Genomic DNA, 26,279 nt, shown 5'->3' with positions numbered 1-26,279 from the left:
GTTGGGGTCACACAGTATAGATTTCTCTGTTACATTAGCATTTCCTTAACTCTATATAATGAAGTTTTCAAAGTAGCATTTAGGTGGAAGGCAGAAAAGTAGTACAGTACAGAATTCAGAATAATGAAAACTACCTGTCCACTACTGGGCATATTACCTGGGTGATGAAGTAATGTGTACACCAAACCCCCACAACATGCAATTTACCCATGTAACAAACCAGCATATGTACCTCATGAACATAAAATAAAAGTTGCAATAAATAAGGAAATAAATGTAAAAATAAAAACAAGCAAACAACGAAACAAAAAAGACTTGGAACCAAATGATGATTATGGCTCCTAAAAGCTTTGTGACTTGATAGTTACCTAAATTTGAAGACTGTTTCCTCATTTTTAACATGACTGTCTTAGAGAATTGCAGTGACTACTAAACGAGATAAAAGTATATAAAGCTCCTAGCAAAACGATTGAGAAATGATACCTGCTATAATTGTTGTTTATTGTTACTGTTGACGTTGCTGTTTGACATGATCTTTAACAATTATGTTTCACCAGTTAAATATCCAAAAAATATTTATTTGACCAGACTCCTGCTATTGAATGTCTGAGTTGTTTCGAAGCTTTCACCACTCATAAATAATGTGACACTGAACATCTTTATACATAAACCTTTTGTACATCTTTGATTTTTCATAATTTTCTAAGAGTGGAAATTCTAAGTTAAATGTTATGTGCTTTTCTCTGTGATAAACTTTATGTTTTGCACTCCTTTAATGCTTTTGCTAATGCAGGCAAATTTCCTTCCAAAAAGTTCATACTTGTCCCCAGAAAAGTATGAAAATGTCCTATTATTTTTGTTAGTGGAATTTTTAATCCTGATTGCATAATTTATTTAGCCTTCTTAGTAAGCCAAATCACTGTGAAATGCTCTCAATTAAGCCAGTATTTTTTAATGGCTTCTCAAAATTAGTCTTTCCTGCTGTGTATTATTTAGCAATGCTCCTCCTGAGAGTGAGCCCCTTTGTTGTCGAAGTGCCAGAGCCCTTTAACAGGGAGAGCAAAGCATGAGTGCAGCATTCTGAGCCTCATATTTCTTGTTCTTCCTCATGAGAACCAGCTCTGACTTCTGTCTACTACTTTTTTGGCTAAGGGCTAGAGTTGGTAGTTGTGTAAGTACTTGAAATTATTTTCACATTGTCTAATTTATTGCATTTACAAATCTTGTGAAAACACAGCCAAGATCTTTGCTTAAGGGATTGACACCAGCAATCATATGTGACCAGAATATAATGCCTTTCCTCCATAGTTCCTCCAAGCTTTCAGAAACTCTGGGAAATAGGAAACATGCTAGATACTGGCAGGAGTGGTGAAGCCAAAGATGTGATCATCAACAATCCCATTTCTCTTTACTGTGAGACAAATGCTGCTCCCCCTCCTACGCTGACGTGGTACAAAGATGGCCACCCTCTGACCTCCAGTGATAAAGTATTGATTTTGCCAGGTAAAGATTGCTACCAACAGGGTGAAAAGCTGACTATCTGCCAAATGTGTTTCCTCTCATTTATTAGACAAGTTGAATTGGTTGGGTCTCTGGCCAAGTAATTTAACTGGCAGGTAGGCTACTGAATGCTGCTGGTATCCACGTAGCTTCGATCTAGAAGTGTCTCTGTTGAGAATTAGACAATAGGAGAGAATAGCTTAGTATATTTTCAGATCTTCTACAGCTTTACTCTATCAACATAACAAAGTTCTTGGGCTTCCTTGTGCCTCCATTTCTCTATTAATGCAACAAGATCATCAGTTTGGTTTATATATATTTTTAACATAAATGCTAATATATATTTACAGATCATTACTACATTTATTAAATGCACTTATAAATAAATAGGAAAGATTATTAGTTTCAAATATTTAAGTCATTACCTGGTTTATTGATAGAAAAGATATTTAAATTGTTATGGAATATTATTTTCAAGGCTTCTATTTAACTTTAACAAGCATTCAGATATACAGGGCTTGTCAAAATTCATCAAATTGTACACTGAAGATCAACGCATTAAGTAACTGAATGTAAATTTGACCCCAATTAAATAAAAGAATATCTACAAAAATGAAACGAGACTAAGTAAACGTGGCAACTCTAATATGTGATCCTAAATTAGGTCTGGGTTTGTGGAAAATGGCTATAAAAAACATTATTGCAACAACATTATAATGAAAACATTTCATTATAATGATGAAATTTGAACATGGACTGTGGATTCAATAGTAGTTTTGTTTTGATTTTAAATTTTCTGTTTTTAACCATTGTAATGTGGTTATATAAAGGATTATCCTTGCTGTTATGAAATATGGATTTATGAGTATTTTAGGGGTGAAAGGACACCATGTCTCCATCTTACTCTTGAATGGTGCAGAGAAAGATTATAGACATATGACAGAGAGAGAGAGAAAGCAACGGGAGTGAAATATAAATCATTAGTGAACCTGGGTAAAAGTCTTTATATACTTACTGCAACTCTTCTCTAAATTTGAAATTATATCTACATGACAAGTTTAAAAATTCACAGCTATCCTCATAAGAACATATGTATAATAATACACTTTATACTTTTACATCCTTGGATATTACTTTCTCAAACAAGTACTTACAGCAAATGGTGTAAACATCTATTAAAAGTGCTCAAAACTGTAAAAGCAGTAAGTCACTACATAGCAGCATTCCTCAGGAAACATGATGAAGCCCATAGAGTAGCAGTCCCCCTTACAGGAAAATCTACATGAGCTATTCATTTCTCAGGAGATCCGATTCATATGTTGGGTCACTTTTTAATAATGCAGTGTTTGTTATAAAAGTGGTATCTGGAATTAAAATTGAACCATTGGATGAAATAGGAACCTTGCAGGAAAATGTAAGGCAGTCATTAGACCTGAAAATGTGTATCTCTGTTTATGGCTGTGTTCACTTTAAGATTAGAGGAGTAAACCTAGTGGGATATTATTTGTAGGAGGGCGAGTGTTGCAGATTCCTCGGGCTAAAGTGGAAGATGCTGGGAGATACACATGTGTGGCTGTGAATGAGGCTGGAGAAGACTCCCTGCATTATGACGTTCGTGTACTCTGTGAGTTTGTTTTCTTTTGCTTATTGTTTGTTCTTTTACTGAAAAGTATTTTTGAGGAACTAATGTTTGCAAGATGTTACACTAAGCACTTTTGAGACTATAAAAATAATCAGAAACGGATAGTTCCCCCAAGGAGATAATTATATCTACCAATTGACAGCACGTAAGTCAGGACTCTTGAAGTATTAAGAAACAAACTGCCGGGCGCGGTGGCTCAAGCCTGTAATCCCAGCACTTTGGGAAGCCGAGGCGGGTGGATCACGAGGTCGAGAGATCGAGACCATCCTGGTCAACATGGTGAAACTCGGTCTCTACTAAAAATACAAAAAATTAGCTGGGCGTGGTGGCTCGTGCCTGTAATCCCAGCTACTCAGGAGGCTGAGGCAGGAGAATTGCCTGAACCCAGGAGGCGGAGGTTGCGGTGAGCCGAGATCGCGCCATTGCACTCCAGCCTGGGTAACAAGAGTGAGACTTCGTCTCAAAAAAAAAAAAAAAAAAAAAAAAAAAACCTGACTTAAACAAAACAAAACAACAAAAAAAGAATTCATTGACTTGTGAATCCAAAAAGTCTCAAAACAGAGCTGGCTACAGTCATGTCTGACCTCTGTGGTGCAAAAGAGGTCAACAGGACTTTACCTCTCTCGACTCTGCTTTTCTTTATTAATGGCGCTCAGGTAGGGGAATCCCCTTGGATAGCAAGGTGGCCTCTAACAGTTCTAGGCTTGCATCCTCCTAGTTCCACATTCAAATGAAAGTTTTTTTCTCCTAGTATTTACAATTGAAGCCCTAGGATTGAATTTCCATGGTTTTAATTGGCCAAGTGTGAATCAGTATCCAGCTGGAACCAATCACAGAGAGCAAGGGGTTGAAATGGAACCAATCACAGAGAGCAAGGGGTTGAAATGGAACCAATCACAGAGAGCAAGGGGTTGCAATGTTCTAATTAATAAAGTCTAGCTCCTATGTCCATCCTTGAAGCAGATCACCATCTGAATTCATGAACAGAGATTTGAAGAAGTATTGTTCCTTTAAGGGGAAAGATAAGTGACATTACAGTTAACATTGATTTTAAAGTTCATGAGATACTTACAAGGAAAAGAGAGAAGACAATTAAAAATCAGTGCTGACGTTGTCAAGGACAGTGAAGGAATATATTGGACCGCCTGGCTTAGTGTAACCTTGTCAGGTTCTCAGCTACGCCATGCATCCTGCTTGGGGTCACGTTCCAGCCCCAGCTGAGGTCCTGGAGGAGAGAGTGAATGGGCAAGATAGTGGAAAGAACACCCCCAGTGGGGGTTGGGGATGCTGAGGCAGGTGAAATGTAGTTGTAGTTAGCAGCTCTCTCACACTTCTCTTACACTGTCCGCCTTTATCTTGGCTGTTTGCTCTGACTCTGCAGCTCCTCTCAGCATCTGGCTCCCATGCACAGCTGCATGGCAGGCCTGCAAGGCCAGCTCTCCCTTACAGTGTTAGTAACTTAACACTTTCTCTCTGGGGACAAGCCAGTTCCTGGCTTCCTCCTGCCCACCTTCAAGAAGACTGGCTTTCCCTTAGTAGTGCTTCTCTCTAGGCGTATGCAAGCCATGTCAAGACATGCCATGCCATGCCATGCCGAACTGAGCCCCATGCACAGTGTCAGCAGGGCAGTTATACCTTCTGCATACAACAGTGGCTCACAGCCAAGTATGAACTTACACAGACAGGTTATATAATAAGTGGAGGTGTGTGCCTGCACACCAATCCCGCTGGGTCACACAGGCCTGGATGTCTGCCTCAGCCTATTTCTTGACCAACACACATCCATGTACCTTACAGACGTAAACTTGGAAAGAGTTTCATTTAGGGTGAGTAGAAGGAGTTAATAATATAGGTAGGGAAAGACTGTGATTCAGTGAAATTGAAATGGAACTAGGAGACTGGATGGTCAAGGGTAGATGTTCGTGCCTCAGGCTGTTATTTTCAACTAGGAAGTTAGCAAGCAAATTGGAGATTTTAAGTTAGAAGGTGGAACAAAGCAAGAAAAATTAAGTGGCCCCCACAGGCTGAATTAGGGCTGTTTCATGTCTGCAGCTCATCTCCTAGGTGTGGCAGTGGCAGGGGCGGAGGGTGGCACTGAGAACAATTCTGAGTGGTGTGACCCAACTGGTAGGAGCAGTTGGAGGAGCATGTCACACGAGCAGCTGAGGTGGGGCCTCTGCATGTCATGGCTGAACCCGTAGGGCTCCTCCTAGCACCCCCTAATGCTTCAGCTCTTGATTGGTTTTCTTGATGTTGGGTAGTGATTTTTTCATCTAAAATTCAAGTTTATTATTTATCAATCTGCAGTTCAAAGTATACATTTTATATTATCAGAAGTATAGTAAAATCAATCATGTAGCTTTGAATGTGAAAGTATGCATTCAAAATAACACTGAAATTCTATTGTGTGCTTTGTGGCATTGAGTATTTTCTTTACAGACCTTCAGTTTAGTTATTGGAAGCCCAGATACCACAAGATTGCATCTACATCAAACTTAGTCTTGACTGATTGCTACAGATACGGTATATTTTAAAAGTGGGGGGGAAATAACCAAGCTTTCAAAACAAAAATGATTATTTTAAAAATCAATTTCTACATGTACCAAATTAGCCAACATGTGTTCCTAGTTCACTTAACATTGTCATTTTTAAAATTCTTTGGGTAACAGATGATTTTCATAACTAATGTGTAACTGGATTCTATAGTATTGTTTTAAACAAAAATGAACACATGTAGAAAAATCTAGAGCAGGACTCCTAAAACTTTAGCATACGTAAAGATCACCAGGAGAGCTTGTTAAGACACAGATTTATTGGCCCCTCCTTGGAGATACCTATTGAAGTTGGTTGTGGCCCAAGAATTTGCATTTCTCACCAGGCTCCCAGGTGACGCTGTTGCTGATACCACTGCTGCTGAGGCTAGGAAACCCACTTGGCATCACCCAGGCAATGCCCTTATAAATGAGGCCAAATCTGAACATTTCAAATACCCTTTAAAGGATGTCATTTATCTGTATTCTCTGGATAACCATATGGACTTCAGTATCTGTTTATTCAGATGCTTCTTATATATATGCTTGGAAACCCAGAAGGTGTAGTGGAAGTGGTTGAGAGGGAATTAAAAGATATACTGGGGAATTGAGATTGGACTAAATGGGAATGATACTCTCTGAGGGATTCGTTTAGCATAAGTGAAGAAAGGGAAGAAAATAAAGCCAAATTCAAATACTGTTTTCACCACCCTAACTTAGTCGTGTAAAATGTTACCTTGGGATCGTGGTTTTTCCTTCAAGTTTTGCTTCTCTATTATTATCTCAAATATTTTAAAGCTGTCAGAAATTTAGAATAATTTAGACAAGACTGTTGCCCATTATTATCCCTTTGTTGCAATCCTTTGTTAGTGCCGCCGATGATCAAGGGAGCAAATAGTGATTTCCCTGAAGAGGTCACCGTGCTGGTGAACAAGAGCGCGCTGATGGAGTGTTTATCCAGCGGCAGCCCAGCACCAAGGAATTCCTGGCAGAAAGATGGACAGCCCGTGCTAGCAGATGACCATCATAAACTTCTATCTAATGGAAGAATCCTGCAGGTAAATTAATGATCTAATTTTAAACGAGCTACCTGACTTTGTATTTTGTAATAATTGCCTTTTTTGACCTTTAACAATAATCTTTATTAGCTTGTAATCATATTTGTGAAAATAACCAATGATCAAAGGTATATAAAATAAAACTCTTCCTCCTCATTGTTACCACTGTTAATAGTTTTATGTGGATTTTTCCAGAAATGTTCTACACACACACACACACACACACACCTCAATTGACCACAATATGGCCTTTGTGATAAAAATCATATTATAAACAAATCATGATTGCCGTCCTTTCCATCACATATTTCTGGTGGTAAAATTCTAAATGGTGGAAAGTTCCCTATAGTTTTAAATTTGTATATTGCCAAACAGTCTTTAATAATAAAAATTATGAAAATCACATACATATCCTGGATTGCTGTTTACCAATGATGTGTCCATATTCTTTTCACATATCCTGAAAGAAAGGCACTTGTAGAAATAACACAAGTTATTTTGTTAGGATACAATTTGATAATTACTTCTTGAGCAAAATAAATAATATTCTATTGGCTCAATATAAGCATAACCATCAGTGTATCCAACATAGGACATACCTCATGGAGTTCCTTATTTGAAAAAGAATGAGATTTATTACCTCTAAATAACCTTGGATTTTCAAAGTATCTTCTAAATATTGTGACTGTTTCTATGTGATAGTCATACAGCCTCTACCAAAATACTTCGTGGTTCTGTGTCCAAGTCCAAAAGGTATATAGATGAATAGAAATTTCTGTGTAACAAAATGAAGAAAACATAACTGTTATATTAGCTGCATAAAACAAACCATCCAAAACTTAGTGACTTGAAACAACAAGCATTGATTTAGCTCACAAGCCTGCTGGTTTGCTCGAGATTCCTCTGGATGTGGTCTTGGCTGGGCTTGTACACGTTATCTGGCGCCTCGGTTGCAATAACTGTGCTGATTCCGCCCCACGTAATCTCCACCCTTCCAGCAGACTAACCTTGGCTTCCTCACATGGTGGCGGCAGGGTTCCAAAAGAGTGAGCAAAAGTGAACAGGCGTCGGTTTTGAAATGACGGTCACTTCCATCACATTCTGTTGACCAAAGCAAGTCCCAAGACCAACACAAATTCTACTTCCTGATGGGCGGGGTGTCAAAGTCACAGTGCCAGAGGCAGAGAGAAGGAAATGAGAGAATAATTTGGGACATTTTTTCAAGTCAATATACCACAAATATGTATAGAATTACCTTTCCTGATTAGAAATTTTAGTAAATAAATATGTGTTTGATTTACCTAATAAAAGCTAGCATCAGCACTAGTATGTACAACATTTTTTATGTCTATCTGAAAGAATATATATTATTGTAAAAAAACAGACAAATAGGACAAATTGCTTTATTCAAAATTTCAGCTGGAATTTCTTCATTTTTCCCTTAGATTCTGAATACTCAAATAATAGACATCGGCAGGTATGTGTGTGTTGCTGAGAACACAGCTGGGAGTGCCAAAAAATATTTTAACCTCAATGTTCATGGTAAGAGCTCAGTTCCAAAACCATCTGGTAGGGTATACTTGAAAAAGCAGAAAAATTCTGTTTTAGATTATGTAGGCTTAGTTTGTATTTTTTAATTTAAGCAGTGTGAGGAGCCTGGACTCACTCAGTCCCCTCTTCTTTCTTTCCACTACAGCCAGTAGGATTGATAAAGTATAAAACTTCCAGAAAGACTTTCTTTCATTACGTCAATCCCTCAAAAGAAAATAATTACTTCTGCATATTTGACAGGAAAATCAGAATTTAAAATGTCAGTGATTACAAGTTTATAAAATTAGAAGCAAATATGGGTCTTCTACTCACAAAAATCTATCCACTAGTCCTGATTGGAACTGGTTTCTGTCCTTAAGTGCAGAATTCATGTTGAGCTATGTCCTCTAGTACCTAGTATACTCGAGAAGAAAAAATCACTCTGTGGAGTTAAATAATTCCTTTAAAACCACCTAATTCATTCATAAAACTTTAAAATACATGCTAGACATACCAGCACACCTAATTTATTCACCAAACTCTTTTAAATACATGCTAGACACTCCATAAATACCTTTTTTTTTTTTTTTTTTTTTTTTGCTTAGCAAAAAGTAGTTGATTACTGCAAAAGAGTAGTTTTATTTTGTGAGATGCTGATGCTTCCAGAAAATTACATTGGAAATGGTGAACAATCATTATAAAAGGTCTCCTTTACATAGGTAATACACACATAAAATTCTAGCTCACTTTGGAAATAACTGAAATTTGAAATGTCAAGCAGAGTTTCTGCCTTCAAAAGGACTTTTATGTAGCATGATAAACTTCATTGGCATTATATGTAGGGAGTATTGGTATCTAGCAGTATTTGGTGTTTGTGTAATAGATACTTAAAACACTTTTATCTTTTTAATCCCAGTACTTAGCACAGTGAGTAACACACTGTAGAGGCTTAATAAGTATCTTTGAAGTGTTTTGAATGGATAAACCTGAACAGAGCAGGAACACATGTGTTATGAATTCTCAGGAAGAATGAATTAAACAAACATAATCATTGCGAAAGCACAAATTTTAATCTGTAAAGTGCAGTAGAGTAAATATTGGAAAATAAAATACTGATTAGTTTTCCTGATTGATTGCTCAAGGCAAAATTCATTTTTCCTTCCCTATGACAAAAAGCATCTTGTAAATACCCCAATTATAGCAGTTCCATATGTTGCCTTATGTTATCTTTATATATCTGTATCTTTGCCTCTAACCCATAACTTTATTATAAGTGCTCTAGGCAGATGGCCATCTCTTACTTACCTTGGTCTCTGTAAACCTAGAATGGTGTCTGTAGTTGTGATAGTTGCTAAATCACTGTTTTCTGCATGTTTATTATATTTTCTGCATAATCATTGCCTCTGCAATGTGCAGTAGATGCACCTGCAGTGGGACAGTGACTTGTGAGGAAGTGATAGTCATCACTAATGTTTTACCACTAAGGATTGGAGTTGAGGAATGTGTTTTTTGTTTCACCAGTTAATCATGTCTTGAGTTCCTGACTATAATCAGGAACTCATTATTTAAATATGGGAAAATTCATCTGAGGGGAAATAGTATAAATTATTTTCACTTAAAACAATACCATTTGTTATCTCCCTCTATAACTGCTTCTCTCTTTTGTACTCTAACCTTCAGTGTGTTGGCATCTCAGGTTTTGGCTCCATTCACTTTCCTTCATAGCCAGCTTAATTTTATGAAACAGCATTTCAGTTACTTAGCCCAGGTCTTCAAATCACTCTTGCTCAGTAAAAGCTCAAATCTGCCTATAACAAGGACGAAAAACTACTTGAAACCTACCAAGTGTTGTGCCAAGTGTCTTATATGTGTTATTTCACTTCATTATCTCAATAACCATATGTACTTGCTCCATTTTATGCCTCTCTTGGAGCTGAAAAAGGCGAGGCTCAGTGAGATGAAGTAACATGCTCAAAGTTACACAGCTTGCAAATGCCACACCAGGATTTTAATGCAGGTGGCCTGATTCCATAAGTTTTATATACTTAGCTGCTTCTGCCTCTCACTAAATTCCAGGTCTGTACTCTACCTGCACTTAGGTAGCTCAGTATGGCTGAAGGAAATCATGAAGTCAGGAATGTTGATGTCATTATAAGTTCACAGTACCATCTTGAACTGAGCCCTCCATGCTGCCTGCGACTCACTGTTCTCTCTCTACGCTGTAGTGATTCTCTTAAACCTTCATGCCGTCCTCAGAAATACCAAGTGGCCTCTGTCTTGGTCTTCTCCATCTGCTTTAACAAGAGCAGAGACTGTGCAGCTTAAGAACAGGAATTTATTTTCTCAAAGTTCTGGTGGCTGGAAAGTCCAAGATCAAGGTACTACGGCAGGGTTCGGTTTCTGGAGAAGGCTCTCCACCTGGCTTGCAGACAGCTCCTTTGTCTTCACATGGCCTCACATAGCCTTTCTTCTGAGCATGTTTGGTGACGGAGAGAGTAAGTCCTCTGGTGGCTCTTAAAGGACACTAATCCTAAGGCATCATTTGACCTTAATTATTTCCTTAAAGGCCTCATCTCCAAATACAGCCACACTGGGACTTAGGGCTTCAATATACAAATTTGCAGGGACAGAAACATTCAGTTCATAACAGCCCCTGCTCACTTTCTCTCAGTAAATAAAAATGCCTTCACTTTCTCTTTTGCAAAGAACAGAGAAAGAATATTCTAGAAATCACCTCAAATTCCTACCATCAAATTGAGAGTACTGACCACGTCTGTTCCTGCCATTTCTTTCATCCCTCTTGTTGAAATAGAAAAGCATTGCTCTCCCTTCCAAAGGCTAGAGTCTAACCTGACTCCAGATCCCTGCCCATCATCTCCTTCAAAACCCACCTTCTCCTGTCTCTTTAATATTATAAAAATAAAATATTAAAAACAAGATTATTTTAATATACTTAATAAAAAGCACATTAGGTCTCCTTTGTACATTGACAAAATCATCTTAGGAATCGTCAACTATGTTTTACAAATAAAATGCAGAATCATTCTGTCTCTGAAAATTCTGGTGCTCTCTTTCAACTGAGAAAAATAAACTCCGACGTGAGTTTGATGAAGGCATTAGGGAATTCTAAGAAGACAGCCAGCTAAATAATGAACAGAATCATTACCTCAGTCCTTTAGTAGAGGACAGTGTTTGGATTGATTCTTAGTAAATGGGAATATATGTTGCTGATAACATCAGCTTTCACTTTTAACATGTTTACTATTATAGTTCCTCCAAGTGTCATTGGTCCTAGAACTGAAAATCTTACTGTTGTGGTGAACAATTTCATCTCTTTGACCTGTGAGGTCTCTGGCTTTCCACCTCCCGACCTCAGCTGGCTCAAGAATGAACAGCCTATCAAGCTAAACACAAATGCACTCATTGTGCCTGGTAAGAAACTGCTTATTATAAAGTAGGCAAAATTTTCTCATCTTTCTTTAATACAAATGTCATTGAAAATTAGTCTCTTTCCAAACTTTTGTCATGCTTTATTTGTTCACAGTAAATGCCTCTCTTTGCCCATTTGGGTCCTAAAGGTAAGACTGTGTAGACTTCTCTGCTTTTAGTGGGAATGTACAAATAACAAGGTCTCCTTCAAGAAATTGTAAAATTTAGAGAACAGCTTAGAATGGCCTAGTAATATCAAGTGGTAGATGGTAAATAGTACTTTCATTAGATATATCTGCTGGTTGTTTTTAATCAATCCTAAAGTTCCTTGAGGATAGATGATAGACTAGATAGATAGATAGATAGAGTGAGTCACCTCGGCATTGTGGGAAATTTTTAAACTCGGGAAACACTTATTTTGACATAATGCAATTGCTGTTTGCTCACTAGAACCTGTATCAGACAGTTTTACTGTCCATGTTTGGATGCTGGAGAGAAAAACTCTATGAATCTCTTCCTTTGTAAGAAATTAGGTGAATAATAAAGGAAAGATCAAAGAAAACTGATTATTTTATTTTAAATAGGAATGCTTCTCTATAAATTTTACTCTAAAAGAAAGGCTCTATGTTGCTATTTATCTGACTGGTAAAATAGTTGTTAGAACCACCTGTACACTACTCTACAACTTGCATTCTATTTGCCTACAGGTGGTCGAACTCTACAAATTATTCGGGCCAAGGTATCCGATGGTGGTGAATACACTTGTATAGCTATCAATCGAGCTGGTGAAAGCAAGAAAAAGGTTTCCCTGACTGTTTATGGTTTGTTTTTACTCTCTTCATAAAATTCTTTTATTTTTAAACTGCTATTCAATATTTTCTGTCTGAGCACCTTAATGAAAAAAAAAAAAAAAATTCTTCTCTTATTTTCTTCCCTCAGTGCCCCCAAGCATTAAAGACCACGACAGTGAATCTCTTTCTGTAGTTCATGTAAGAGAGGGGACTTCTGTGTCCTTGGAGTGCGAGTCAAATGCTGTCCCACCTCCCGTCACCACTTGGTATAAGAATGGGCGGATGATAACAGATTCTACTCATGTGGCGATTTTAGCTGATGGACAAATGCTACACATTAAGAAAGCTGAGGTGCATCTTTTATTCTTGTTTGAGTGTCATGATGCCTTGGTGGGGTGGCAGAAAAGATACTTGGAAGTTGCATATTCCCTTCCACTACAGTGAAAAATGATTTTCATTAAAAAAAAATACATAGCCAATGCCATTGACTATTTTTATGAAAAACAGCAAGATTGCAGAAGGCATTTAGAACTGGGGCGTTGAGCATACAGATGACTGATGATTTAATCCACACTCAAACAGTATGATTGGTCATCTATAACTTAATGGAGCACATACAATAGTATCTTTTTCTTTTAGGTCTCTGACACAGGCCAGTATGTATGTAGAGCTATAAATGTAGCAGGACGGGATGATAAAAATTTCCACCTCAATGTATATGGTGAGCATTTGCCTCTAATACAACTCTTTTTCCCCCAGATGTGCAAATGAAAAGTGTTCCAAATTTGCTTAATGAGGACAAATGATTTTCTTCTGTTTTTTTACAGTGCCACCCAGTATTGAAGGACCTGAAAGAGAAGTGATTGTGGAGACAATCAGCAATCCTGTGACCTTAACATGTGATGCCACTGGAATCCCGCCTCCCACGATAGCATGGCTGAAGAACCACAAGCACATAGGTAAGGCAGCCATGCATGTTTTTGTGTTTCTTTTGCTCTTAATTCACCAGACTTTTAAACTAGCACATTTTAAGTGTCATGCTCATAGAGGTGTTTAAACTAGGACATTTTAAGTATCATGCTCAAGAAGCCTAATGCACTGAAATATAAATTTATAAAATAGACTCATTGAAAAACAGTCATTTTATAAGATTTGTTCTCTTTTTTAAAAAAAAAAGACTCAAAGGGAAAGTACAAAGGAAGAATTTTTAAGAAATACATTTATCACATAAAGCGAGGCATTTAATGAACTTTAGAGATGTTAAAGTTTAAAGGTTTTTTTAAAAAATGTTTTATTATGCTTTGTTTCTACCTCTAGAAAATTCTGACTCACTAGAAGTTCATATTTTGTCTGGAGGTAGCAAACTCCAAATTGCCCGGTCTCAGCGTTCAGATAGTGGAAACTATACATGCATTGCTTCAAATATGGAAGGAAACGCCCAGAAAAATTACTTTCTTTCAATTCAAGGTATGTCTCGTCCACTGTGATCTATCTTCAGTTTCTTGGTTATTCCATTTGTAGTACAAAATCTACATTTAAAGAGATCACTAGTAATTGATTCAAAATATCTTTAGATGATCAAAAAATATCATCAGTTTTCTGTCCTGTATTTACCAGTTGATTTCTGTTTTCATGGAAATTGGCATAAATGTGGAAAAAAGAATAGTAGCAATTTGGTAATCTCTACTTTTTCCAATTTTCCATTTCCACTTCCGTTAGTATTTTTCTATAGTATATAATCTAGTTACTTATTTATTTTAAACTGGTATATTTTGATGCTAAGCCTATAGATCTGTTCTTATTTGTATAGATAAGATTTAATTCACAAAGAAGTTATGATCTGAGCACAGGTAGATTAGGTAAATTTTAATGAATGAAGAATCTAATCCTACTTTAAGGTGATCATAAGGAGCAATTCATCAACATCAACTATTTAATGCCTACTATGTCCTAACATAGTATTAAGCACTTTAGGGACAACTTGTTTTTTTTTTTTTTTTAGTTTTCAGTAAAACTCTTGATTATTACGTTTGACTCAGTATTGAAATTGAAATGAAAGTCTAACTTGAAACTAAGGTGAAATACTTTTACTTCCAATCTTATTATAGTTACTAGGGTAAGAATTTCTCTTAAATTATGAATTCTATTATGAATATTATATATCTCTTATGTGCTCTGATAAAGCTAACTCCAAAAAAATACAGTTAAAAGAATTAAGTTCACAAGTGTCATTGGTCTTTCTGTGATTAATGATGTTTTGGGATTTCAGAAGCTAAAGGAAAAACAGTCAGAGATTCTGTGTCAGAAGTTGCATGTTTAATTATGTTTAATGCATTCATAATAATAGATGCTAATCATAAGATACGTGGTAGGACTAAACATTTTAGCAGATTTTTATATACTTTGTAATGTCTTGGAACTAGAAATAATATATGCATATAAGGCCTAGCCTAGTCCCGTCCTTGTCGTATGTCAGATACTCATTGTAGGATATCTCCTAATACAAATGTTCTTACTGACTCAACTTCTTTAGTACTCTAAATTCTGCAACTGTGGTATAATTATTATCATTTTCCAGATGACTAAAATGAGATTTATAGAGATTATTCAATGATGAGCTGGTGAATGTTTAAGAATTATCTCTCCAAACAAAAAGATCATGATATGTAGCCAATTGTTTGCCAGTCTCCATGGTGTAAATATTCCCACCATGATCTAATATATACAAGATTTCAGCCTACCAATGGGATGTTACTGAACATGGTGTGGGGAAAACATGTACAAAATTGGTTGTTTTTTTTTTTTTGAGACGGAGTTTCGCTCTTGTTACCCAGGCTGGAGTGCAATGGCGCGATCTCGGCTCACCGCAACATCCGCCTCCCGGGTTCAGGCAATTCTCCTGCCTCAGCCTCCTGAGTAGCTGGGATTACAGGCACGCACCACCATGTCCAGCTCATTTTTTGTATTTTTGGTAGAGACGGGGTTTCACCATGTCGACCAGGATGGTCTCGATCTCTTGACCTCGTGATCCACCCGCCTCGGCCTCCCAAAGTGCTGGGATTACAGGCGTGAGCCACCGCGCCCGGCCAAAATTGGTTTTTGTGACCTGATGTGAACTGCTTTTTGCACATCACTATGATCATGTAGAATAGAAATTCAAACGTATTTCTATCTGATATTATTGGCAGTGTTTTTATTACACAATATTTCTCAATAAAATCAAAGTGAAAACCAAAGATGGCTAGGAAAAGAGACTAGAAACTACTGGATCTTCAAAACTACAATAAGCATATCTATTGTTCAGAATAAACAATAATTAGATTGAATAATGGAGAAATAACCAACTAAGATACTTTCCTCAGACCTTTATCCCAATATTTCATAAGACAGATTCTTCTGAACTGTGCTATCCATTGAGGATTTAACCTAAGAGTGATTTAATTTGGCCATAAAGGGTGATCATGAGGTGGATCTACCACTAGCCCCTATGACTAAGTAATTGTATCAACTTGCAGATACACCAGGAATATTGAAGTCTTCCTTTATCCTCCTCATTTAAAAGTAATTCATGAGGATAACAATAGTTTGATCCTGAACCATAATCTACAAGGAATATGAAATTGAAATGGCATGTTGTTCTATGACTCTGTTATATTTATTAGAATATATATCTTGTGTCTTGCTAATGAAAGTCTTGATTATTTCTCCAAAGTTCCTCCAAGTGTTGCTGGTGCTGAAATTCCAAGTGATGTCAGTGTCCTTCTGGGAGAAAATGTTGAGCTGGTCTGCAATGCAAATGGCATTCCAACCCCACTGATTCAATGGCTTAAAGATGGAAAGCCCATAGCGAGTGGCGAAACAGAAAGAATCCGGTATGTTTAAAAAGAATCTTTGCATCATAAATTGTCAGGTCTTCAGTCCTATGTGATTCAAATTTCACATAAATAATGCCAAATTCCATCTCATTGGAACTTGGCTATCATCATATTCACAAAGGAAAAGAAAATTTTTTGGAGAACTGGACGTAGACATTCTCCTTGGAGAATCACTCAGAATTGTGTGTTTCTTATCCATTAACTCTGAAATGTTAATTAACTCATTATCTTTAATTAACTAACTAATTGTAGTGTTAACTATTGCTGATTTTATTCTTCTAATTTCAGAATGGTTAGACGAAAGCCCATGACATAAAAATAATAAGTTCTTTCCTGCAAATGCCAAACCAACTTTATCTCACAAATGATTCATCAGTAATTCTAGATACGATTTTGTATTTGCTGAAACCACCAAACTGTGTACACGCTATACTGATTGGCTCCTTTTGAGAAAAAATACAGTAATGTCATAACTCTCATAATGGTTTGTACAAGTCCCATTTTTAGCTGGCACTTGTTACCCATGCCACAAACCACGTAGAGATGGAATAATAATGTGATAAGAGCCTCCTATTACTTCCAACAACAATCCTTTGGAAAGACATTCCAGAATTTCATATTGTACTAGATTACTTCATCACAAAATCCTATTACATACATATACCAGATTATATGCATAAGTAGGCATTAATTAAATGTATTGTACCCTTTAACATTTTGAGCCAATATGTAAACTTAAGGGTTTGGAGTATATTTTCTGGTCAATAAACTGAATATACATAATTTAAAGACAGATAAATATTTTCTTTGTATGCATTGTGTATTAACATTTCTAGTCCTTTAAAGGATGCAGTTTAAGTTTTATTTCTCTGGTGTGAACATTTCTGAGTAAATAACAAGTATTTAATTATTTTTGTTAAATCAGCTGGTATTTGCCATATACCAGACCAAGTACTAGATATCCAATGGTACCTAAAGATTTTATATAAGATATAAAGATCTTTCATATATGATATCTTTTATATAAGATAATATTTCTAACCAGGAATTTAGAGTCTGTCATTCCTTCTCCTACATTAACATTCTGAATTTACTTATTCTTATATCTTTATTATTCATTCATTCCATAATATGTATAGATTTGTAGGTAGAACAGTTTGTCAATCAAGTACAGTAGTTTTTCCAAAGTCAAGGTACTACTTTCGTTTGATCATGGCAACTTGCTTTTTTGCTTATTAATTTGATAAAACTCATGGAATTTAAAAATTATATTTTGAAAAAGAAAAAATACAACTATATCCCAGATAATAATATAGCTCACAATAAACATTTAATAACAAGATGTAGTAGAAATGAAGCTTTTCCTTTTGACGGTGGGTGATTCTAATGAAATCACTATTGCACAACTAACTGTAGATGGCAGTTTAATCTCTACATAAAACAAAGGAAATTTTGCTTTGTAATTAATGGTATGTGAAGACAATCAATAATGAAATTATCTTAGCTTAGAGGTCTTTGATTATCTCCTTGTATATTTATCTTTTACGTAATTCAAAAGAAAAACTTTAGCAAAAATTTGTAGAAAAAAATGTTTGCAAAATACAGCGACACATGATACACATGATGTCACAATTTAAATAAATGATCCTATTCTATTTTTTATTAAGGTATTAAGTTGTTTATAACTAGTTTTTATGTATAATTTTTTAAATTTCTCATTGTCTGTAACAGTCTTCACTTTGCATGCCAGAATTTTGTATAACATGTATTTAATTCAAACTTTATATTGATAACTAAGAATATATTATTCTTTGAGAAAAACATGTCTTTCCTATGATTTGAATAGAGAAGTATTCCTGATTTTGTTCATTTCCTTTTTTCCTCATAAGGAAATGGTGGATATGAGACTCACTACTGTAGAATTTCAGTTGGTTGCTTGAATTTTCCATCAGTTTCAGTAACTCTGATTTTAAAAGTCTTTCATGTACTTAGTGAAACAAGATGAAGATATCATTTTATGGTGTGTTTTTTAAAGAAAACAGTAATCTGGAGTGAGTTTTCTAGATCTTAGCTTCACATTAATCATCTCAGCCCCTCTGTTACGATCTTTTCCATAGAGTGAGTGCAAACGGCAGCACATTAAACGTTTTTGGAGCTCTTACATCTGACACAGGGAAATACACGTGTGTTGCTACTAATCCCGCTGGAGAAGACGACCGAATTTTTAACTTGAATGTCTATGGTAAATATGAAATATCACCCTCTTTTAATAATGCTGCCTCAAGAAGCTACCAATAGAAGTGAAGGTCCAGCAACAGGCGTCTGGAGCATTTAGTCTGAAATTTGATGCACCGTTATGTCCTTTGGGGATACAGTGTTGAAATGAGAGCAGCTGTGGTCGAAATTACTGGAACTAGTAATACATCCCTCTTCCTTTTCTCTCACTTCCTGCTGTCATAGTTACACCTACAATTAGAGGTAATAAAGAAGAAGCAGAGAAACTAATCACCTTAGTGGATACTTCAATAAATATTGAATGCAGAGCCACAGGGACGCCTCCACCACAGATAAACTGGCTGAAGAATGGACTTCCTCTGCCTCTCTCCTCCCATATCCGGTTACTGGCGGCAGGACAAGTTATCAGGTCAGCTTTTATTGTGTATGATTTCCTAAACAGATGAAGTAACAGTGGTGATAGACTTCTCCTTCATCTAAACAGTGTTGAAGCAATGTTCTTTCCTAAGCTTTTACTGTGTTTTTTCTCTTTAAGTATATTTTTAGTAGAAGGAGGACAACAAATATGCAATTAAAATGATGTTTATCCTTATTTAAATGCTCATGTTTTAGTAAATGTGTAAAATGGGTCTTTTATAGACAGGTTTGTTACCATATATGTATTTCCAGGAATTACTCTTTTAGCTAAAACTTTATGTGGCAAGATAGTAGGAAGATGCCTACTATGATAATGTGATTTTCATGTTAGCAGCATTCTCTATTAATATGTATTTGAAAAATATTCACCTCTTAAATTATGCTGTATTTTCAATGGTTTATTGTCACTGCCTAATCAGCTTTGTAGAATAAATTGCATTTGAGGCCCCTATATTTTGTGATGGATGGCTATAAGCTTCATAATTAAAATTTTCCAACATAAATCACCTTCTATAACCTATTTATAAGTCATAATTATTTTATGTGTATTTGTTGCATGGGATCAAGTGATGAAATGTTGGATCAAATTGTTTCTCAGGATTGTGAGAGCTCAGGTGTCTGATGTCGCTGTGTATACTTGTGTGGCCTCCAACAGAGCTGGGGTGGATAATAAGCATTACAATCTTCAAGTGTTTGGTATGTGTCACAGAAATGACCCATTACTTTACTATCTCAGTACTAAGCAACAGGCTTATCTTTAGAAATTGACTTCCTCAGAGATTTAGAAATCTGACTTTCCTCCATCAAAAAGGATTAGTGAAACAGGATCTTACTGACAAGAGAGGAATGTATTTTCTTCCAAAGGGTCCATATTATTGGACCGTACTGTCTGTTAAAATACTCTTCTGATCCAGAAATTTGTACAAATTAAATCTGTTTTTTTTAATAGCATTTCAATCCAGACACAAGGCCAGTCTTTTCACGTAAAGAAAAAGTCCAATCTTTTCTAGCAGCTTGTTTATAGAGTATTCAGACTATGAAGGATGCATGCACATATGTGTGTGTGTGGTGTGTGTGTGTGTGTGTGTGTGTAGAGACCTCAATACCTTCCATTTCTGAAATGTTGAAGTTTGCTGATCCACATTTCCCAATCCCCAAAACACCTCAGAGCAATTAAGTTACTCTTTATTAGAATCTACAAATGGCTTACTCTATAACTTGATATTATTTTATTTATACTCTATAGACTAGTTAAAAGAATACTACTAAAACTATTATATACATTACAACAAATTAAAGCGATGGACCTAAAAAGTTGAAAAATCGCCAAAATTTAAAACACATTGTGTGTTCTCTAAGAAAATGATTTTTAGGTTTCAGTGATAATATTTGGAAAATTAATAATTAGCATTCCAAATAGATATTTTTATTGTCAAGCCCTTAGTTATTATACACAACTTTAAAGCGTATGTTTTCTTCAACAACAGAAACATTATAGAATTAATTTAAATTTATCTCAAATTACAATAGACATCCAAATTTTTCTCATATTTTCTTTGTAGCACCACCAAATATGGACAATGCAATGGGGACAGAGGAAATGACAATTCTCAAAGGCAGTTCCACCTCTATGACATGCATTACCAATGGAACCCCAGCTCCCAGGATGGCCTGGCTTAGAGATGGCCAGCCCCTGGAGTTTGATGCCCATCTGACAGTCAGCACCGATGGAATGGTCCTGCAGCTCCTCAAAGCAGAGACGGAAGATTCGGGAAAGTACACCTGCATTGCCTCAAATGAAGCTGGAGAAGTCAGCAAGCACTTTATCCTCAAGGTCCTAGGTATGTAAACATTATGGTACATGTAGAATAATTGGAAAGTAAGTGGCAGTGAACGTTTTGTAAACAAGTATAATTCTTAGAATCAGTTGCTATGAGGCAAAATTTTTAAAATTTTTATTGCATTTTTATTTCTTTTTTAATTCACCTTAGCTTACTCTTATCTGAAGCATGTTAAATTTAAATTGTATTTTTCATCTGTCTGAAAAGATGGAAACTCCAACTCGTAAAGCATTATTCATTGATAAAATCTTATAACTAATTGATAAGTACATTTTTGACTTTTGCCAAGAACTGAAAGCACATCCGATTATAGAAATTTGATTTTAAAAAGCATAGTACCTATACTATTATACATAATCTCAGTCTTTAAATGATCCAATCTGTAGATTATAGCTGGAATAATCATTTCAATAGTCATTTTATTTACTCTTGAGTGCATTTAAATGCTTAAAATATGTATTCCCATGTTTTAAATGCAACAAACAGTTTAAAGAGAAAACACTTCTTTTGCTTGAAGTAAAAAATGTTAAACTTGGAAGAGAAAGGAAGATAATGAAGTGAAGTATTTCAGTAAGACCTTTTGGCGTTTTGTTTATTTTTTCCCTGTGAAGTGAGACCCCATGCTCCTTACATAGCAGAAAATACACCCTATAGAGAAGAGCAAAATAATTTTGGCAAGAGCCTTGGTTAGGTAGAAGTTAGCATGTTTCAGAGTATGTTATAATCTTTCTCGGAGCACCTATTAAAATTTAATTATTTATGTAACCCTAAAATTCTGCTTCATCCCTAGTTAAGCTTTCTGAGGGCAAATGTCTTCTTATTTATTGCTGCATTCCTAGTGCTTAGCACGACATTTAATACATTAGAGACTATTAATGCATTATTTGCTGGATTGAACTGAGCCAAATTAGTTACTTTCCAGATGAATTAAAGGGAGTTTCATCCGTAGAGGGAACAGAACAATATCTAAATAAATGAAGTATGATTCTCTGGAGTAGATGAGACTTCCAAAGGAAGTTCTTCAGGATATTTAGAGGCAAAAGAAAACAACAAGCCGATATCCCTCATCAACATAGTTGCAAAAATCCTCAACAAAATACTAGCAAACCAGATTCAACAGCATATTAAGAAGATCATTGACTCTGATCAAATGGGTTGCATTCGAGGGATGCAAGGATGTTTTAACATACACAATCAATAAGTGTGATACGTCATGTTAACAGATAGGACAAAAATCATGATTATTTCCATAGATGTCAAAGAAAGCATTTGACAAAATTCAACATTCCTTCATGAGAAAAACTGTCAACAAATTATGTATAGAAGATACATACCTCAACACAATAAAGACTATAGTAAACCCACAGCTAAGATCACACTAAAAAAGAAAAAGTCAGAAGCCTTTCCTGTAAGGTCTAGAACAAAGATAGGGATGCCCACTTTCTCTATTTCTGTTAGACATAGTATTGAAGTCCTAGCTAGGGCAACCAGGCAAAAAATAAAGAAAGAAAAGACATCCAAATTCGAAAGGAGGAAGTCAAATATTCTGTTTGCAGACTGTATAATCTTATATATAGAAAACCTCTAAAGACTCTACCAAAAAACTCTTAGAAATGATAAATTCAGTAAAGTTGCAGGATACAAAATCAACATACAAAAATCATTGACGTTTCTATTTGCCAGCCGCAAATTATCTGAAAAAGAAATTAAGAAAATAATCCCATTTACTGTCAGCCCTTCATATCCATGGGTTCCACATCTGTAGATTCAAACAACTGCATATCAAAAATCTTATATTCATTGGATGTGGAATCCATGGAGACTGAGGGCCAACTTTTGTATCCATGAGTTTCTCAAGGCCTACTGCCGGGCTTGAGAATCTGCAGACTGTGGTATTCACAGAGGGTCTGGAACCAACCCTCTGTAGATACTGAGGTACATATCCATCCACAAAAAAGAAAATAAGAATAAATTTAAACCTCAATGAAAGAAATGGAAAGGAAACAAATGGAAAGATAGTTCAAGTTCATGAATTGGAAGAATTAAAATTATTAAAATAGCCATACTTCCCAAGTAATCTACAGATTTAATGCAATTTTTATCAAAATACTGTTGGCATTCTTCACTGAAATAGAAAAAAAAAATTCTAAAATTTGTATGGAACCACAAAAGACTCCAAATAACCAAAGCAATCTTGAATAAAAAGAACAAAGCTGAAGGCATCACACTACCTGACTTTAAAATATACTACAAAGCTGTGTTAATCAAAGCAGCATGCTGTTGGCATAAAAACAGACACATAGACCAATTGAACAGAATAAGGAGCTCAGAAATAAATTCATACATCTACAGCCACCTGATTTTTGTCCAAGTTTCCAAGAACACATACAGGGGAAAGGACAGTCTCTTCAATAAATAGTGCTGGGAAAATTGGGATGTCCTCATGCAGAAATAGGAAACGGGACCTCTATCTTGCACTGTACATAAAAATCAACTCAAAATGGATTAAAGATTAAACGTAAGATCACAAACTATGAAACTACTAGAAGAAAACACAAAGGAAACACTTCATGATATTGGACTAGGCAAGGATTTTTCTGGATAAGACTTCAAAAGCTTGGGCAACAAAATCGAAAATAGACAAATGGGATTATATCAACTAAAAAGCTTCTGCACAGCTAAGGAAACATTCAACATAGTGAAGAGGCAATCTACAGTATGGGAGAAAATATTTCAAACTGTACATCTGGTAAGGGGTTAATACGCAATACATATAAGGAACGTAATAGCAAAAATACAAAGAGTACAATTTTAAAATGAACAAAAACCTTAACAGACATTTCTCAAAAGAAGACATGCAAATGGCCAACAGGTATATTTAAAAAGCCTCAACATCACCAACCATCAAAGAAAAGCAAATCAAAACCACAATGAGATATCGCCTCACTCTAGTGAGGATGGGTATTACCAAAAAGACAAATGATAACAAGGGTTGGCAAGGATGTGGAGAAAAGAGAACACTTGTACACAGTGGGTGGGATTGTGAACTAGTACAGCCACTATGACAAACAGTATAGAGCTTCCTCAAAAAATTAATAATAGAACTACCATGTGGTTCGGCAGTCCCACTACTGGATATATATCCAAAGGAAATGAAATCAGTATGTCAAATAAATCTACATTTATTCCAGCACTATTCACAACAGACAAGATGTGTAACCAACCTAAGTGTTCAACAATGGATGAATAAAGACAATGTAGTAGATACACACAATGGAATACTATTCAGCCATAAAAAAGAATGAAATCCTGTCACATGATAACATGGATGAACCTGGAAAACATTAAACTATGTGAAATAAGCCAGGCACAGAAAGAAAATGCCACATGAGGCCGGGCACGGTGGCTCAAGCCTGTAATCCCAGCACTTTGGGAGGCCGAGGCGGGTGGATCATGAGGTCAAGAGATCGAGACCATCCTGGTCAACAAGGTGAAACCCCATCTCTACTAAAAATACAAAAAACTAGCTGGGCATGGTGGCGCGTGCCTGTAATCCCAGCTACTCAGGAAGCTGAGGCAGGAGAATTGCCTGAACCCAGGAGGCGGAGGTTGCGGTGAGCCGAGATCGCGCCATTGCACTCCAGCCTGGGTAACAAGAGCGAAACTCCGCCTCAAAAAAAAAAAGAAGAAAAGAAAAGAAAATGCCACATGATTTTTTCACTCATGAAATTTTAGAAAGTTGATCTCATATAAGTAATGAGCAGAACAGTGATTACCAAATTCTAGGGAGATGCGGGAGTTGGTCAATGGGTACAGTTACAATTAGAAAGGAAGAATGAGTTCTGATGTTCTGTTGCACAGTAGGTTACTATAGTTAACAATATAGTACTGTGTATCTCAGAATAGCTAGTAGAGAGGACTTTCAGTGCTTTCACCACAAAGAACTGATAAATGTTTGAGATGATGGAAATGCTAATTACCCTGCTTTGATAATTACACAATGTATACATGTATGGAAACATCACATTGCACAATAATTATGTGTCAATAAGGAAAAAAAAAAAAGAAAGAAAAAACTGTGTTTGGGAGGTACAGGTTGGGATTGGGTAGAAAATTCCTGTACATCAATTTACAGAATGTGAGGAAAAAGAGGAGATGACATAATGTGATCCTGCACATTCATCATTTACATATTAAGTATTATTGAATATAAATTATGTGACAGGCATGTTTCTAGCCATCATTTAACTATGATTGTGAATGTGTGTGGTGTGGCAGACACATAAATGCATCACTCAGAAAGATGTGATCACAGCCCTCAACTCCCTTCATCTGTGGAGGGCACTGATACTAAAGAAGTAATTACTTTTCTGTGTGATGAAGATTATATGTATAAAATAACATTCTGTGGAATGGTTAATTTCAGATTTGATCTCCTCAAGCATAAATCTGAGGCCTGAAGAGTAGGACTGTAGAGATGAGTGGGAAATTAGAGTTCTTTTGTACACATTTCTCACCTAGAGATAATACAATTTGAATTGTCCGTTTGCACTCCCTGAAACTGAGTGTAAAAGGAAGAGTAGCAAGAGGCAAGACTGGAGCTGTATATGCGCAGAGGCCAAAATATGAAAAGTTTTGACAACTTTTTAGGGAGTTTGGACCTTATCACCAAGGCAATGGAAGAATCTTAAGGAGAAATATGTTACAGCCAGATTTCATTTCCAAAACATCCCTCTGGTGACAGAGTGAAAAATGAATTGAGGAGGCTGCTGTTTTCATACAGGCCTGTAAATGCAAGGGCCTGGTTTAGTGTGTGGCAGGGGTGGGAGTAGCTGGGAGAGAAAGAAACCAGGAGCAGAAGCACAAACCAGTGCATCTCTGGATGAAGAAAATGAAGGAGAAAAAGAACAATGACACTCTTAGCGGAATTCTTAAAGAATGGCCTGCATTTTATTAAGTGGAAGAGTTTATAGGAATAATATTTTCTCAAAACAGATTTGAAAACTCCCTTACAGAAGAAAGATGAGAAGTTTTAGAATTTCAGCATCTGTTGAAAATTAATTCCATTAAATTCTGAAAAGTTCTTCACTTGAAGTAGTGCTACCACTCAGTAACTTGGGGAAATATGCTCAATTTAATTCTATCCATGTGGTGGGAGGTATGATGGCATGTTAGTGGTTCTGAAAAGTCCAATGTGGCTAGACCACTGACGACAAAGGAGAGCATCATACAGAATAGGGGGTTTTGATAGGGTCAGGCCATAAAGGGCTTTGTTGACCACATTAAGAAGTTTGCTTTTTATCCCATAACAATGAGAAATCATTGAAAGTTCTAGAAACAGAATAACAAATAGAACTACAGTTTGAGAAGAGCACTCTGGCTACAAAATGCAAGGCTATTTGGACAGGGCAAGACAGATTCTGAGAGACC

The 26,279-nt window shown here is 36.1% G+C and overlaps 1 protein-coding gene and 1 long non-coding RNA gene across 10 annotated transcripts in view; one reads left to right on the top strand and one right to left on the bottom strand.

Annotated features, from left to right (window-relative positions):
- HMCN1 (hemicentin 1) overlaps positions 1-26,279 on the top strand; it is a 677,492-nt gene that overhangs the window by 569,328 nt on the left and 81,885 nt on the right. For all 9 annotated transcript variants that reach the window (XM_074389731.1, XM_074389733.1, XM_074389732.1 and 6 more), the window contains 15 exons: positions 1,309-1,503; positions 3,011-3,124; positions 6,544-6,731; positions 8,177-8,273; positions 11,532-11,693; positions 12,398-12,511; positions 12,630-12,832; positions 13,121-13,202; positions 13,309-13,440; positions 13,799-13,948; positions 16,194-16,353; positions 18,474-18,598; positions 18,817-19,000; positions 19,607-19,704; positions 20,571-20,849. In XM_074389731.1, the coding sequence (XP_074245832.1) occupies positions 1,309-1,503; positions 3,011-3,124; positions 6,544-6,731; positions 8,177-8,273; positions 11,532-11,693; positions 12,398-12,511; positions 12,630-12,832; positions 13,121-13,202; positions 13,309-13,440; positions 13,799-13,948; positions 16,194-16,353; positions 18,474-18,598; positions 18,817-19,000; positions 19,607-19,704; positions 20,571-20,849 (2,283 nt within the window). The remainder of the gene's footprint in view (positions 1-1,308; positions 1,504-3,010; positions 3,125-6,543; positions 6,732-8,176; positions 8,274-11,531; positions 11,694-12,397; positions 12,512-12,629; positions 12,833-13,120; positions 13,203-13,308; positions 13,441-13,798; positions 13,949-16,193; positions 16,354-18,473; positions 18,599-18,816; positions 19,001-19,606; positions 19,705-20,570; positions 20,850-26,279) is intronic.
- Positions 1,495-7,796, bottom strand: LOC141582162 (uncharacterized). The gene is made up of 3 exons (XR_012515000.1): positions 7,608-7,796; positions 7,372-7,506; positions 1,495-1,668 (listed from the first exon to the last, which is right to left on the bottom strand). It is a non-coding gene; the product is annotated as an uncharacterized LOC141582162 (long non-coding RNA).

The sequence above is a fragment of the Saimiri boliviensis genome, chromosome 19 (genome assembly GCF_048565385.1).
Source record: "Saimiri boliviensis isolate mSaiBol1 chromosome 19, mSaiBol1.pri, whole genome shotgun sequence".
Taxonomy (NCBI): domain Eukaryota; kingdom Metazoa; phylum Chordata; class Mammalia; order Primates; family Cebidae; genus Saimiri; species Saimiri boliviensis.
The sequence above is the reverse complement of the archived record's forward strand: the minus strand, read 5'-3'. Positions and strand labels throughout refer to the sequence as shown.